This window comes from Acanthochromis polyacanthus, chromosome 1 (assembly GCF_021347895.1).
Source record: "Acanthochromis polyacanthus isolate Apoly-LR-REF ecotype Palm Island chromosome 1, KAUST_Apoly_ChrSc, whole genome shotgun sequence".
NCBI classification, from domain to species: domain Eukaryota; kingdom Metazoa; phylum Chordata; class Actinopteri; family Pomacentridae; genus Acanthochromis; species Acanthochromis polyacanthus.
Window position 1 is genome coordinate 53,033,578 of NC_067113.1, and position 14,115 is coordinate 53,047,692.

The 14,115-nt window shown below is 42.9% G+C and overlaps 1 protein-coding gene across 2 annotated transcripts in view; it reads left to right on the top strand.

Moving 5' to 3' along the window:
• Nucleotides 1–1,551: 1,551 nt before the first annotated feature.
• Nucleotides 1,552–14,115, top strand: part of sema3aa (sema domain, immunoglobulin domain (Ig), short basic domain, secreted, (semaphorin) 3Aa) — a 33,921-nt gene continuing 21,357 nt past the window's right edge. The window contains exon 1 of one of the 2 annotated variants that reach the window (XM_051949114.1): nucleotides 1,552–2,288. In XM_051949114.1, the coding sequence (XP_051805074.1) occupies nucleotides 2,183–2,288 (106 nt within the window). In that variant the 5' untranslated portion in view covers nucleotides 1,552–2,182. The remainder of the gene's footprint in view (nucleotides 2,289–14,115) is intronic. The other variant, XM_022202560.2, reaches the window with a different exon arrangement.

Below are 14,115 nucleotides of genomic sequence, written 5' to 3' on the forward strand. Positions count from 1 at the left end.
CAAATAGTTTTCAATCTTTTATAGAGGTACCATCATTTTTGTCCAGGCCTGTTTCATTAGTTTGTTTTTTTAAATAATTATGTTAATCAACAATTCAAAAGTAATGGCTGTTTTTGATTATTTAATTTTCAATAAATTTTTATTTATTGTTACTTTTGTGAGTTTCAAGTGATTTCAGTGAGAATTGTGGGTTTTTCCTTCTTTAACTGAGGGGTACCAACAATTTTGTCCACGTGTGTATATATATATATATAGATGTTATAAATTGATGAAAACACACCCATTCAACCTTTTCGCTGCAAAAACCTTTGGAATTAAACAAGACATCTCTCAGTTAACAAAAAAAATTGTTAAAAACTGTAACCCAACACTTCTTTTTTGTAAATTTTCATTAATTGTATCTAATTTTAGAAACATAGTTAAAGTACTGACGCTGAATAAAATAGTTTTACTTAATTTCATGGTTTGATTTCACACACTTCAATGTTGAAAAACTTGATAATGGTCCAAAAAAGACAGCTGCTAGGTCACACTGCAAAATTTCTATCTGTCAAATCTTGTTTCCCTACAACAAGAAGCCAACCATCAATAAGGAATAAAAATAACTTACAAAGCGTATAAAGTGGTCTGTACTGACATTTTAACTTTGACCAGAAGCTTTTATGGTTGATGGGGATCGGACAAAAGTCAAGACATTTTCATTTATATGGCCTTTTTCAGAAATCACAAATTTGCCTCAAGGGATTTGTAATCTTTGGAGCGCATGACACCCTATATCCTGAGATGCTTTACTTCACCAAAAACCTGGAAAAAAATGGGAAAAACTTAGTAGCTACAGATATGCCATTATATCCGAATACATATGTATGCATGCGGAAAAAGAATAACAGGAAGAAAGAACTAAATATCATAATCAACACCGAGCTTCTCCTTTTAACCAATAGATAACAATTTATATTATTTATGTTAAGCATGCCTTCCACACAGCATGGCTGAAGTTCTTAAAGGGTCACCAGACTTTCTAATTTAATTTTTCTTTATCTTTCAGTATGTAGATTATTCTCTCTAGAGGAAGATTTGACATCATATGTCCCATCCGGTGTGTAATAGGTGGTCTGTGAGTTTTTCTCCAGAATATTTGTTTATTTTTGTGATCGTCTTTTGGATACACAGAGAAACAGTTTAGAGTCCATTTAAATTATTTTTGAAATATATGTAGCTCTTACCGTGATCCTTTAACCTCTATGCATTTAGTGAGCATATCTGGTATCAGACTTTATACATTTTTGCTCATTTTTCGGCGCTGTTACCTCAGAGTGAGTTTGATCTGACACTGAAGCTCATCCTGTTGATGATGGAGGCACTTGGAGATGAAACTGTGACTCAAATAGCCAGAGAGAGAAACCAAACAACTGTCACAGGGGTTTCGTTGGAAGAGATATTAGATCACTGGAAATCGAGAAATGATGACTAACGAAAAAGGGAAATAGGTGGGGAAGAGTCGGCACTATAAAAGCCCGACCATTCACAATACTTCCAATCCACTACACTGGCTTCATCGCTGCTCTCCAGTCATACCGCCTCCCCTCTCTCTCTCTCTCAGCTGCTGTCACTCCCCTCCCTTCCTGTGGATGGTGTAGCTCTCTCTCCCTCTCTCTCTCTCTCTCTCTCTTTCTCTCTCTCTCTCTCGCAGTCTGCTGGAGCCGCACACAAGGATTAGAGGGTTGCTGTGTGAGTGTCTGCTCAGAGAGAAGAAGCCAGGAGACAGAAAGAAGAGATAAAATGTTCTACTAGGAGAGGATACTACTGTGGATAAGTGTTGTGATATTTGTGTTTTGCACAGCCTCTGCCTCTCATCAAGCCCCGCTGAAGCCTTCACCTGGGGGAGAGGACAGATAAGGGACTATATCTCCTGGAGCTTCCACTCGGGGAGCCATGTGAGCCGCAACCCCCTCCACCTACTTCACACTAACACCCCACAGTCTTCACTCTTGAGTCTGGGGAGCACCAACAAACAGGATTTTTTCCCCCCAATCCTCTACTCTCCTCCCTGGAACCTCTACTTACAGGAGGGGACTCTCGGGGGCTCGGCGTACCCCAGCGGGAGACGCTCATCTCGGGGCACTGGTTCGGGCTGTGAGTGCCCCCTGGTCTGGAGGCCAGCCAGCAGCACTCCAGCACCATGGATTACCTGCTTGGGATTGTAGTGCTGCTGTGCGGGGCGGTGCAGCCTGGACGAGGAGTTGAGCCCAAGCACAATGTACCCAGGCTAAGGCTGTCATACAAGGGTAAGCCCATTCTCCGTTGACTCCAGGTTATAGTAGCCGGTGCTTTTAGTTTATCTTCCTTGCCCATGGGTGCTTTTCTTTTATGCGGCTCTTTTCATCTATTCTTCCTCCTCTATTTCTGTGAATCTATTTCTGCCTCTGTCTCATTCACTCTTTCTCCCTCTTGGTCAGCATACAGTATCTTACTCTCTCTCCCTTTAACCTCCTGTATTCCTCTCTTCCATTAACTCACTCCTTCCCTCTCGCTCGCTCACTCTGCCTGTCTCTCAGAATTCTCCTTACAAATAGTCAGATTGGTTCCATATGCTCATATGCTGTGGAAGGGCTTTTGCCTGAAGTTAAATGTATATATTGGCCCCTGTACCAATTTTCCCCTCCTGCTGTCCCCTTCTGCTAGTACTGTACAGCCCTGTTAAGTGCTCTGAACATGCAGTAGAGCCTCTGTTTTAATGGCTTCTGTAACAAAAACTCCTAAAAAAAATCTGCTTTGGTCATGACAGAGCCTTTCTATATGGGGCTATACAGGTTTCATGACTTCTCATTGCTAAATGGATCCAACAGTTGTTTTTTTTCCCACAGAAATGCATGTCAATGTAAAGCTTGTGCATCAAATCCCCTATTTGCAGGAGTATTGGTAAAAAGCAGGAGGGAGTTTCGTTTTGCCTTTTTATATCGTGCACGTGTAAGTTTTTGACGTATACAGCAAACATGTTATTCTCTCTCCTTCTGTGTTATTTTGAGGGGAGACTGCGGAGCGCCGGTTCTTCCTCTCCTCCTCCTCCCTCTCTCTCTCTCTCTCTCTCTCTCTCTTTCTCTTTCTCTCTGTCTCGTCTCCTCTCTCACACCCTACACTAAATCAGGCTCTTTGTAATAGCAGACTTTTCATCTCGGCTAGAAATAACTGGCAACATTTTTGGCATATTTTGGGAAGGGTTGTGTTTTTTTGTTTTTTGTTTTTTTTTTTTTTCAGTGCGGGAGGCTGTTGTGGTTCTTTGTCCTAAAACATGACCGAAAGTATATGGCTGGGAGTGTGGTGATCTGGATTCTTTATTTTAGTCCCCGTTTTCTCTCGTAAAACATGCCCTCTGAAAATTTATGAACAGGCTGATTTGCCAGTCGAAAACACGAGCGTGCGTTTGACTGTCACCCAAAGCTTTGGTTACTCAGACAATTTCAATCCACGCTGGGGGAAAAATCAAAATTTTTGGTCTCGAAGAGGGTGCCTGCGATGTTTGTCACTAATTCGTTCTCTATCTTTAGACAAGACGCTTAGTATAACTTATGTTTAGAGGCCTGCTATATGACATGCTTTATTCTTTAGATGGAGTACAAGTTGTAATTTGGGGGTTGTATATTTTGATTTATCACCCTTTCAAGTTCCAATGTTCTAAATATAAAATAAAAACGTGCAGTATTTTCGCATTTAAGTGCCCTCAGTGGCGCTGGTGTAGTGTGGCCGGCGTATCATGCAGGATCTGAGAGGGTGATGACATGCATTTACCATGTGAGCAAAATAAATCTGGAAGGAATCGTAGCTGAACTTACCTGCTGCAAGTCATACATCCCCTGGGCACCATCATGTCAGTTCACACAGAGCCAAGATGAGAAAATGTCATCCCAGTCTTTACGCAGCCATCTGTTTGAAGAATGCGAATACAGTTCCCTCCTGCCCCCTTTTGTGATCCTCTTCACTGTTCAGTCTGACAAGCGAACATGTTGCTGACAACAGCACTAGACAAGAGATATGTCATCAAGCATCAAAGTCTGCATTGACTCACTGCGATGACTGATGGATGTGTGTCGTCAAACCGAGACGCACTTTTGTGGATGTGCGCAGAATTATTTTTGCTAAAAGTGCATCAAAGCCTTGCCGTTTATGTGTGTGAATGTTCTTGCCATGTCTTGGTGTGAGGACTCGACACCCTCTTTTGTGATTTCCTCCTATCAGACTGCAAGTGGTGTGCGAGTTTGTGTGTGTTTCAGCGCAAATGTGTCAGGTCTTGCGTGTCCTCATATAATTAGACACCTGGTTTGTGCGTACGCATGAGCTCACAAATCAGTTTCTTTTATTGTGCTGTTGAATCAGTGTTTCTAAAATTACGATCGCAGCGAACATGGGCCTGCAAAGGCATGAGAGTGTGCCACTTTCTTTGTGTGTCGCCGCTCGCCGGCATCTGCGCTCGTGTCTCGGGCCCACAGGTGTTTGATGGCTCTCTTGATGTGTGTCGGGAGACGATTCTCAGTTTTTAACACCCACATTGTTGGCGGATGGTGGGAGGAAAAGGGGGAGGACAGTGGTGGTGGAAGGGACGGGTTTTAATGAAGGAGAAGCTGGCAGACGTACAGTAGGTGACGCAAAAGAGGAAGAGGAGGCTGGTTGTTAAGTGAAGTGTCACTCATCTCCCCTCTCCCCATGCGCAGCCTGCATAGTAATTAAGTCAAATAAACAACAAGGAGGAATCCTCCTGGGAAGGACAGTCAAGCAGGCGCAGAGCAGAAGTCCAACTGAAGTGCTGAGGCCTTAAGTGGGACGATCACATTAGCGGGACGGTCGCAGGAAGTAGCAGGTTCTGTGATTTGGGGGCAGCCAAATAAACACTGAGCACATGAGCAGGGTCCCATGAAATCACTCTCAAATGAGCACTGATGACACGCCTCCAGGGACCCGCAAAAAGTGAGCGATTTTCTTCTTCAGGAAAGGACGAGCGAACGACTGCAGAGTGAGCAGTTTGACTGAGAAATGGAGACAGGTAGATAAAATGACCTCTCATGGGACGGCTGGCGGAGCGAGTGCAGAGTAAATGATTTCCCAGTGGGGTCAGTTAGACATTCAGTTAGAATAAAAGGATCTGGCTTCATGGGGACAGAACGATGATCACAAGAGTTAATGATTTTCTCTTCTCCTTCAGAGTAAAATCCTCGCCTTGACTAGTAGCATAAGGAGAAGGTGAAACTCAAGTCCAAGTTAAAATAATCCTGCTTAGCGACTATATTACACTTTATGATTTCATCACAGGTGTGTGAACAAGTGACAGAGATTAATGTGGTGTAATAATACTAGTGAATCAAACTGCCTACGAAAAGTGAGTCATCTCAACTAGAATTTCCCAACAGAACATACATTTCAGCATATTGGGATCTTCAGTTTGTAGTGTTTCACTGTTGAGGCCTCTCTGCTGCAGTACAGCAACACAGAGTCCATATGAATTACAAGGGTAAAACAATGATACACTCCCATGGATCAATACATATCTGCAGACAATCACATTCCTGAGCAGTATCAATGTACAGCTCTCTTCTGTATACATCAGGAGGAACACTGACCCCTAAAGGTCAAACAAGGCACATGCAGTGATTGCAAACTGAAGGGGGAGATCTTTGCTGTTGCAAAAGCTTGACCCTATTTGTTTGTCTAAAAAGGAGCCAGCGAGCGGGGCTTTAAAACTTAAAAGGTCTCGTTAAACAACCTGATAATTACCCTGAGTGTGGGTAATTATGGAGCCTACCGTATGACCTCTTAATGCCACCGCGGCCGCCCCACGCCGGCTCGACGGGAGGAGGACAGACTGGGAAAGAGACGGCGAATCTGGAATTGGCTTACAACCCCTTCAAAATAGACACTTGGTGTGGAACCGCACTCAACGCAGTCTGGACTCGGGCCCCATAATAAGCCCGTCTGTGTGACTGGTCCATGTGTGTTTGTGTGTGGGCGTGCCTGTTTGCCTGTGAAAATATGTGCAGTTTGTATGTTTGTGGGTGTTTGCATGTGTGCCGGTTAATCAGTGTGTGTGTGTTTCTTTTCCCCTTTCTTTCTATTTATTCTTTGATATGTGAATGAGCATCCGAGCGTCTCTGCTCCCAGCTTCCCTCGGCTGTATCTGTCCATTCTGCGGGCTGAGGGCTGACAGAGCGGATGTAGATAATTACAAGGTGTTCTCACAACGCGCCAACTTTGGAGATGCCTGCCTCCATCTCCCTCGCTCTCTTTTCTCATCGTTCTTTTCTTCCTACCCCCTTCCTCCTCCTCCTCCTTCCTCCTTCTCCTTCGGCTCGGTCGCTTCTCGAGGAACCACAACACCGCAGACCCTAAGTACAATCTTCAACCAGGCTCTGTGTGTGTGTGTGTGTGTGTGTGTGTGTGTGTGTGTGTCATTTTTTTTCTTTTTACTTGTCTCCTTTTCCTGTCTCTTTGATTGCAGCTCAGTTGATACATATCTTTTGGCTATCCTTCTTTTCAACTCTACTTGGACGCACACCCACACACACACACCGAACTACCCTCGTCTTTGCTCAGCCGCATTCCAATAGTGTAAACCAATGTTTTACAGTGGCTTGCTTTTCAACCGTGCCCTTCCGTTGCATCCGAATACGTTACATTTCCTTACACTGACTCACAGGGCCGACCGCAGTGTTTGGTAAGCTCCCACCAACCCCAGTCCGCTAGCTGAAAGATGGCATAATGAATGTGTGTATTTGTGCTGACACTCATTGCCCCACAGATAATTGGGCAATGACACAACTCCACTTGCAAAACAAAAAGCCATTCATCAAGCCATGAAAAAAATCTGTCACTTGTTTTCATTGCACGCTGTTCCTAACTTCTCTGTGCGAGCGTGTAATATAGGCTAATGCTGGAAGTGCAAATGGAGTGTATTATCATTACTCCAAATGTAATTTGTGAGTTTTATGACCTTTGCATGTGTCTGCGGTTTGCTTTCTGAGTCAGTGTGTGCTTTGATTCCCCCAGTAAAATGTTCCCTGATTCCTATCAAAAACAATCTGAATGCGCGCTCAGAGGCCACAATAGGAGGCAGTGTCGGCGCAGTTTGCGTTTGTCCAAAGATTACTGCGTGTGCGCACGGCGATTGTGTGCATTTTTCGTCTGTGTGTACATAAGCACTGTACGGGCATGCACGCAGGAGGAAAAATATCCCGTGTCTTTGCATCTGTGTTTGGGATGTAGGCTTGGGTTACAGCATGGTGCAGATTGCTAAAGCGCGGGTATGAATGGGTCCCGCCACCTGCTAAGTCTTGTCAGTCAGATGGAGAAAGGGTGCACCGTTCAATCTGAGCAGAGTCGTGTTACAAACGAGGGGGACATCTTTGCCGAAAGACAGACTGAAGGACTGACAGACGACAGACGAAGACAGGGGAGGAGTGGCAGGCAAACACAAATGTTGAAGAAGTCAGAAAGTAGCGGGTGTCATGATTTTTGCACAGGACTGGCGTTGCTGCGGATTTGCAGTGATTTATAATAATTATAGACACTGTTTGCGATTTTAAGCCAACCAATTTACCAATCGTGCTTATTTTTTATTATCGCAATTTAACTTGAAATATCAGCGCCTTGAAATCTCTGTAATTTAAGGCTCAAATTGCTGTGGAGTCCTATTTTTCTCTTCTCCACAAACTTGCTATTTTTCCTTTCCTGTCATAAATAACACAAGCAGCTTGAGCTATAATGAGGAAGGTTTTGCAAACACTTTTACCAAAATGTCATATTTTACATTGCTCCGCTGGAAAAACTTGGCAGTTTATATGTGGGATTTTATTCATTTTCATCTCATATATTACACAAAACCTCATTTTGTAGCACAAGAGCCGTAAATAATGCTGCACGGCGCTGCATCTCTCGCCTGCGGATTTGTGTTGGAGTGTCTCGTCAGTGTGTTGTCGCTGTCACAGTTTGCCCGGGACACGTTCAGTTCTGTAGCCCTGCCTCATTAATTTGTAATAAAATGGCAGAGCTGACATTCAGCTACACCGTACAGCTGACAGGCTGCACTAACAGGCAGTGGCTCCAGACATGACCACGATAACCACAGCCTGGTTCCTCTCAAAGTCCATCCATCAAGCTGCCTGGTGATATAGCACTATCTTCCTCTCTCGGTGCACAGCTTTGCAGGGGAGAGTGTTTTGTGAGCGGACACACGAAACCAAATCCTGCCTCTGGTTTAAGCAAGTTTACATTGGTGGTTGCATTTACATGCAAAAAGTAAATGTATGTATTTGCATGTGTGTGTTTTCCCTTGGAAGTAATGAGAAGCAGAGAGCAGCCTGGTTATACTATGGAGCACTTAGTGGTGTGCGAGTGGGCTCTGTGCGGTAGGCATGGCCAGGCCTCGAGCCGTCTGTGGTCACAGCGCTGGTCTGTGGTCCAGCCGTCCAATGACAGGAGGAGACACACACTAATGAAATGGTTCCATACTGGACCGCTTTTGTTGTATGTGAGCCTTTTTTTTTTTCTCTCATCTGCGCTCATGTTTCTGCCTTCGTTTGCTGTCATTATCTCTGATTTTGAGTCTCTTTTTTTTTTTTGTGCGTTTCTATCTTTCCATCTGCTTTTAACCTCCTGTCAAATCTTCCAGTATACTGTTCTTTTGTATTCTCCTCGTTCTGTCTGTCTCTCTCTCTCTCTCTCTCTCTCTCTCGGGAAAGCAGGAATGTCATGCGGTGGCATGGAAGTCTAGCATTTGGGTTGAGAGAGAAATGAATGGTGCTGTTTGGCGAAATTCAACACATACTTAGACTACTCATATAGATTCAGCGCGGTTTGGGATGTGGTCACGTTTTTCCTTATTAGTCCCTCTGATACATATCCTATGTTTTAACATACACTGAGTCATATTCATGAGAAAGAATATGGTTTTAAAATGTCTCATACTCGACTTTGAATTATGGTTGTGACTCACTTTTGTTGAAAGATAGAAATTTAAGTTTCTAATTCGTCTCAAATCAAAGAAAACTCACTCATTCATTACGGCTTTATGTGACATATTTAGTGTGGTTGTAGTAAATTTTTTTTCATTCAGGCACTCGTTCTCTTTTCCTTTTGGATTGAAACACACTTCTTTATAGTACTGCGTGTGTGAAAGGTGTCAGATGTGTCACTCAGCTGCACCTGAATGAGAAATCCAATGGCCCAGGTTGTGTTGTACAGACGGTCACCATGGAAACCAACCCACACCTGCTACTGTGCTTAGAAAACGAGAGGAAAGAAAGGGAGGGAGAAACGGAGAGGGAGGTGAACTTTTGAGGCATGTGTGGATATCCTTGAGCTTAGGATAATATTTGAACACTTTGTTAAGCAAAGCTCTCAGCAAAATTTCCACGGGGCGCCTGTCTCCTGTTTTATTCTTTTCTTTTCTTACACCTGTGTTTTGTGGCCGAGGCCATCATGAGAGCGGCGAAATGTGCACTGCACCACACACGGAGAGAAAAGAAAGCATTCAGAGGCAGAGATTGACATGCCAAACCAAACCACTGGAGATATTACAGTACTTTTTTTAAAGCTAGCCTCGTGTTTGAAAGATAAACATGTGCAATTCTCTGCGCCAGTTCCTGTTGAGCTGCCATTTTCTTTTGAACTGTATTTTTCTTCCCCTGCATGTCAATAGAGTGGTTCTTTACTAATATGCAGACTTGTGCAAAAACCACAGAAACAGCAAAAAAAATAAAAAAAGACAAAAAAAAACTGGGTCTAAGTCTGGAGCTGTAGGCCAAAAGAAAGCAGTGTCAACGAACGGGAAGTGAATGAGTGTCATTCAAAGAGCTTTTTTGTATATTGAAAACTGCTCTGCGTGTTGAGCATTCGCTGTGTATCCGAACAAGAAAAAGACTTGAAAAGAGCCGCATTATTTTAATGGAATATTATCCATCTGTTGAATCTCAGTCAAGTGTTTTCCTCTGGGAGGCTTTTATGTTTCATGTCACTCAAACACACACTCGCACAGCCGCACGTACACACATTCAGATAAACATAATTTAATGCCCTGTCGCCTTTCTTTCAAGCGGTTTCATTATTCCGCTATTGCATGGCATGTAGGCGTCTAAAACGCCTGCCTGTTTGGAGAATGGGGGAGTGAAGAGTACTCCATAGACAATTGCACTTGAATTTTGAATGTAGCTTCTTTTTTTTTTTTTTTTTTTCCGACGAGCTTTTAAAGACAAGAGCCAGGTTATTTTCCATAATGGAGCATCGCAGAGGGACAAATGGTAGTTTATTTGAATGAATTGCTTGTTTTTGTCACTTCCAAACTGTGTCCTTCAGTATACAGTGTGTGCGCATGGAGTGAAGATGAAAGCACGTAATCACAATCTAGTGCATATATGATAAAACTTTCACAATTCAGTCTAACGTGGAACTACAAACTGAACCATAAACTGGATGAATAAATTGGATTTGCATGCACGTATTTGCATATGTGTGCACAATTTGTGTTTGCATGTTTGCATAGGCTGCTAGTGCGTGCATGTTGTATGTGTGAAAGGCAGAATGTGGGAGTGAAAGAGAGCAGACAGAGGATGTGTGTAACAAGAGAAAGTGGGAAGGAATAAGAGTGTGTGTAGCCGTTTGTGTGTGAAGTGGAATGTATATGTGCACGCAAGGAGATGTGTTTAAATGTCTGCGTGTGTTCAGTGTAAGCAGACTGTGTGTGGCGAGGGGGCACGTGGCATGTGCACGGACACATATACATTAGAGGAGCTGTGTGTGTGTGTGTCACAAATCTCTGTGTGTGTGTGTTAGGGTGTCCGAGGGCTCGGAGTGTGTTTGAGGTGGAAGCTGCTGAGTGCGCTCACTGTTCCAATAGTTCATGCTGCATAAGCAGATATTCTGATTGGATTACAACTCAGACTGGAGAGACAAGAGTATGTGTGTGTGTGTGTTCACGAGAACTAATGTGTTGTATACATTTAGGTCAATATTAATATATGGATGTATATCTGAGGGTGTGGTGCTTCTCCTTTGTGTGTGTGTGTGTGTGTGTGTGTGTGTGTGTGTGTGTGTGTGTGTGTGTGCGTGTGCGTGTGCGTGTGCGTGTGTGTATTCCTCGTATACGTTCACCGAATGTGTGTATGCATGTCCTTTTTCTCGGTTGCTATATTTTGTATGAGCTCTGAGCTCTCTATCTCCTCGTGCTCCCATTTCCAAAAGAGCGTGTCTGTGTTTAGGTTGGAGGTCCGTAGGTGCTCACGCCCCAGTTCCTCCGATTTTCCAAACCACAGTAGATCCCAGCTCAGATAAAGCCTCTCTGTGTGTTTTTTTTTTTTTTTTTGTGCGTGCTGGCCACCTTGTCTTTGTCAGGGATCACCATGTGTTGAAATACGTGCGTCTGTTTTTTTTGTACTTTGGCCCATCTGGGGGAAACCTTTCGTGACGGACCTGACATTTTGGAGCTCAGTCACGACTCCTGGGTTCGGCTCACTTACAGAAGATAAGGGTCGATGTGTATAAAGCCAAAATGCCAGCGAATGGAAGTTAAGAAACAGATAGAGGATCCCCTGATGGTCCTTGTGCCTCAATATCTGACTTTTTCTGCTTTGTTTTTGGTTTCCATCTAATATTTCATTACACCATAACTATTTATTTTCTCATTTCATTTCCATATTTCCACCAAGCTTGGCTTTCTGCCTCGTCAATCGCTTTTTCCGTTTCTTTATAGGTGAAACATAAGAAGACCTCCTCCGGCGTTCTGGCAGCTGGAAATCGCATTTCCGTACTTCCCTTCTCGAACTCATTTCCTGACCATTCTATGTCATCTCTTATTAGTAAACTGAGAACAAGAGCTACCACATGATAACGGCACACTTCTGAAGACACCTCTTGCCTTAAACATCAAATTCCTCGTCATTATAATCCGAGCTGTTTTCCTGTGTGTGCATAAATGCCGGGATGTGCATGGAATGACCAGCGTATAAAAAAAAGTACCTACACACACTGAAACCCACACACATACGCTCAACCCATCTGTGGTACAGTACAAATTCTCACACAACCTCACATCCACAGACCTCCATTCATGCCCACACCCACCCACTCCTTTTTCCTCAAACTTAGCCTCAAACCGAAATCCGACTGACGCAGACGAGCTGTAACCGTCTTTATTAGGTGACGACCACGCCTTCTCGCGGCCCTCTTCCACCACACTAAGGTTCGACACACGGGGATGGTTGACACACCACTTCCTCCGTCTCCCCTTCCATCAATTCCTTCTTTTATGTAGACACAGATGTCCAAGATCTTACACACTGTGAGTGGGCGCAGATGGCTCCTATAGCAGCCCGTCAATCAGAGCTTTGCGGGGAGAGCAGGGAGATCACAATCCACTGGACTGCACGCTTGTATGTGTGCCGTGTGCGTCCGCTTGTGCTGGTTTCTGTATCGTGTACCTGTGTGTGTCCATGCTGTGTGGTGACACTGATGGTGATGGATGATGTCTGATGTATCAGAAGACTCTACCTGCGGCGCAGACTGTGGGTCGTGTAATCAGCAGACAAACCGGTGGCAGATGGTTAATGGATTATTTCATTTGATTCAGTTGTAAATTAAATGTTACTACTGTAATTATGATTATTAGATTTCAGAGCAGCCTACTCTGTATGAGCTAGAATGTTGATTGACATACTGAATATTTTGATTGTGGGAGCTGATGTTCAAAAAGCCAAAGACATTACCTTGTTTTACTCTTAGTCAGAATGAATTTGTTTTATTCATTCTTGCGCTTTCAACATAGAAATATTAATAGTTATATAGATAATATGTAATGTTTGTCAGTTGTCTCATTATATGCTTTTAGTTTGGGCTGCAACAGACTGGAATTTTGATCTGTTTTTTTGTTGCCCAACAAACTATTTGACAAGATTTGCATGTTACAGCAGTTAGATACATATGAATAGAAGAAACAACACAAGAAATTCTAAACAAAAATAGAATAAAGATATAGTAAAGACTGTACATAAGGATCTATCACATGTTCAGATATGGCATGATGGGTAAATTGTAGGACACACAAGCTGGTTAGGGTGAGTAAATCCCCATGTAATAGTATAAGAGTAAATCCCAACGATGTAAAATTTGCAATTTAGTACAGCTGGAAATAGAGAAAGTGTGATATTTTTATGTTAAACTTAGTCATCTCTTTAGTTTCTGTAGAGTTATTAACCTTTTATAATTGTTATTATTGAATATAATTAAATTTGTTACATATGAGAAAATATTTTTCTCCTTTATTCCTTACTTAGGAAGGGATTCTGAAAAGCTGTTTTGGTTTGCAGCCTGTTGTGATGTCACAACAGGACAAGCACCGCCCTCAGCTGGCTCTCTACCAATCACTGAACAGAGTTGATGTAGAGAGAGGTGTGTCTGCAGCCCTCTTCTGTAGTTAGATTTAAAACTACAGATGCTGAAACAGCCCATTATGAACAGGGATAAAACCAGGAGTGTTACAAGCATGATAGAATTAATTTTCTGTGAAGTATTTTGAACTGAAACTTGTTAAAAATGGTTTCAATAAGGCACCTGTAATACAAGTTGAAGATTATTCTGGTTCTTCAGATTGTCTTAAACTTTAATGCTTTACTGGCAACTCTGTAACAACCCAAGGTGTAAAAACAATGCAAACTTAGCTCTGTTGTCTTGCTTTAGCATGGCACTAGCACTGTTCATGTAACACTCCTGTGTTAACTTGTATTTAGGAGGGAAGTGTTGCTCCTTGTTAATATAATACTGCAGTTCTGGTGACAGCTGACCCTTCAGACTTGATGTAACTCATCACTGGTGATTAAACTTTAACTGACTGTCAGTAGCAAGGCTAGACTTCAGCCCATACTTGAATTCTTATGCAGTCTTGTGCACATATAGTTTTATTTATATTATGGACTTCGTACACCTGAATGGAGCACATATGCAGTCAGAGACTCATTCACGTTAATTTACATAATAGCCCATTTACAGATACATGCACACACACCCACACATACTTACCTACACAGTGTGTCCCCTGGCCCTCAGTCCATATGAATTATTCAACCAATCACACGGCTGAAC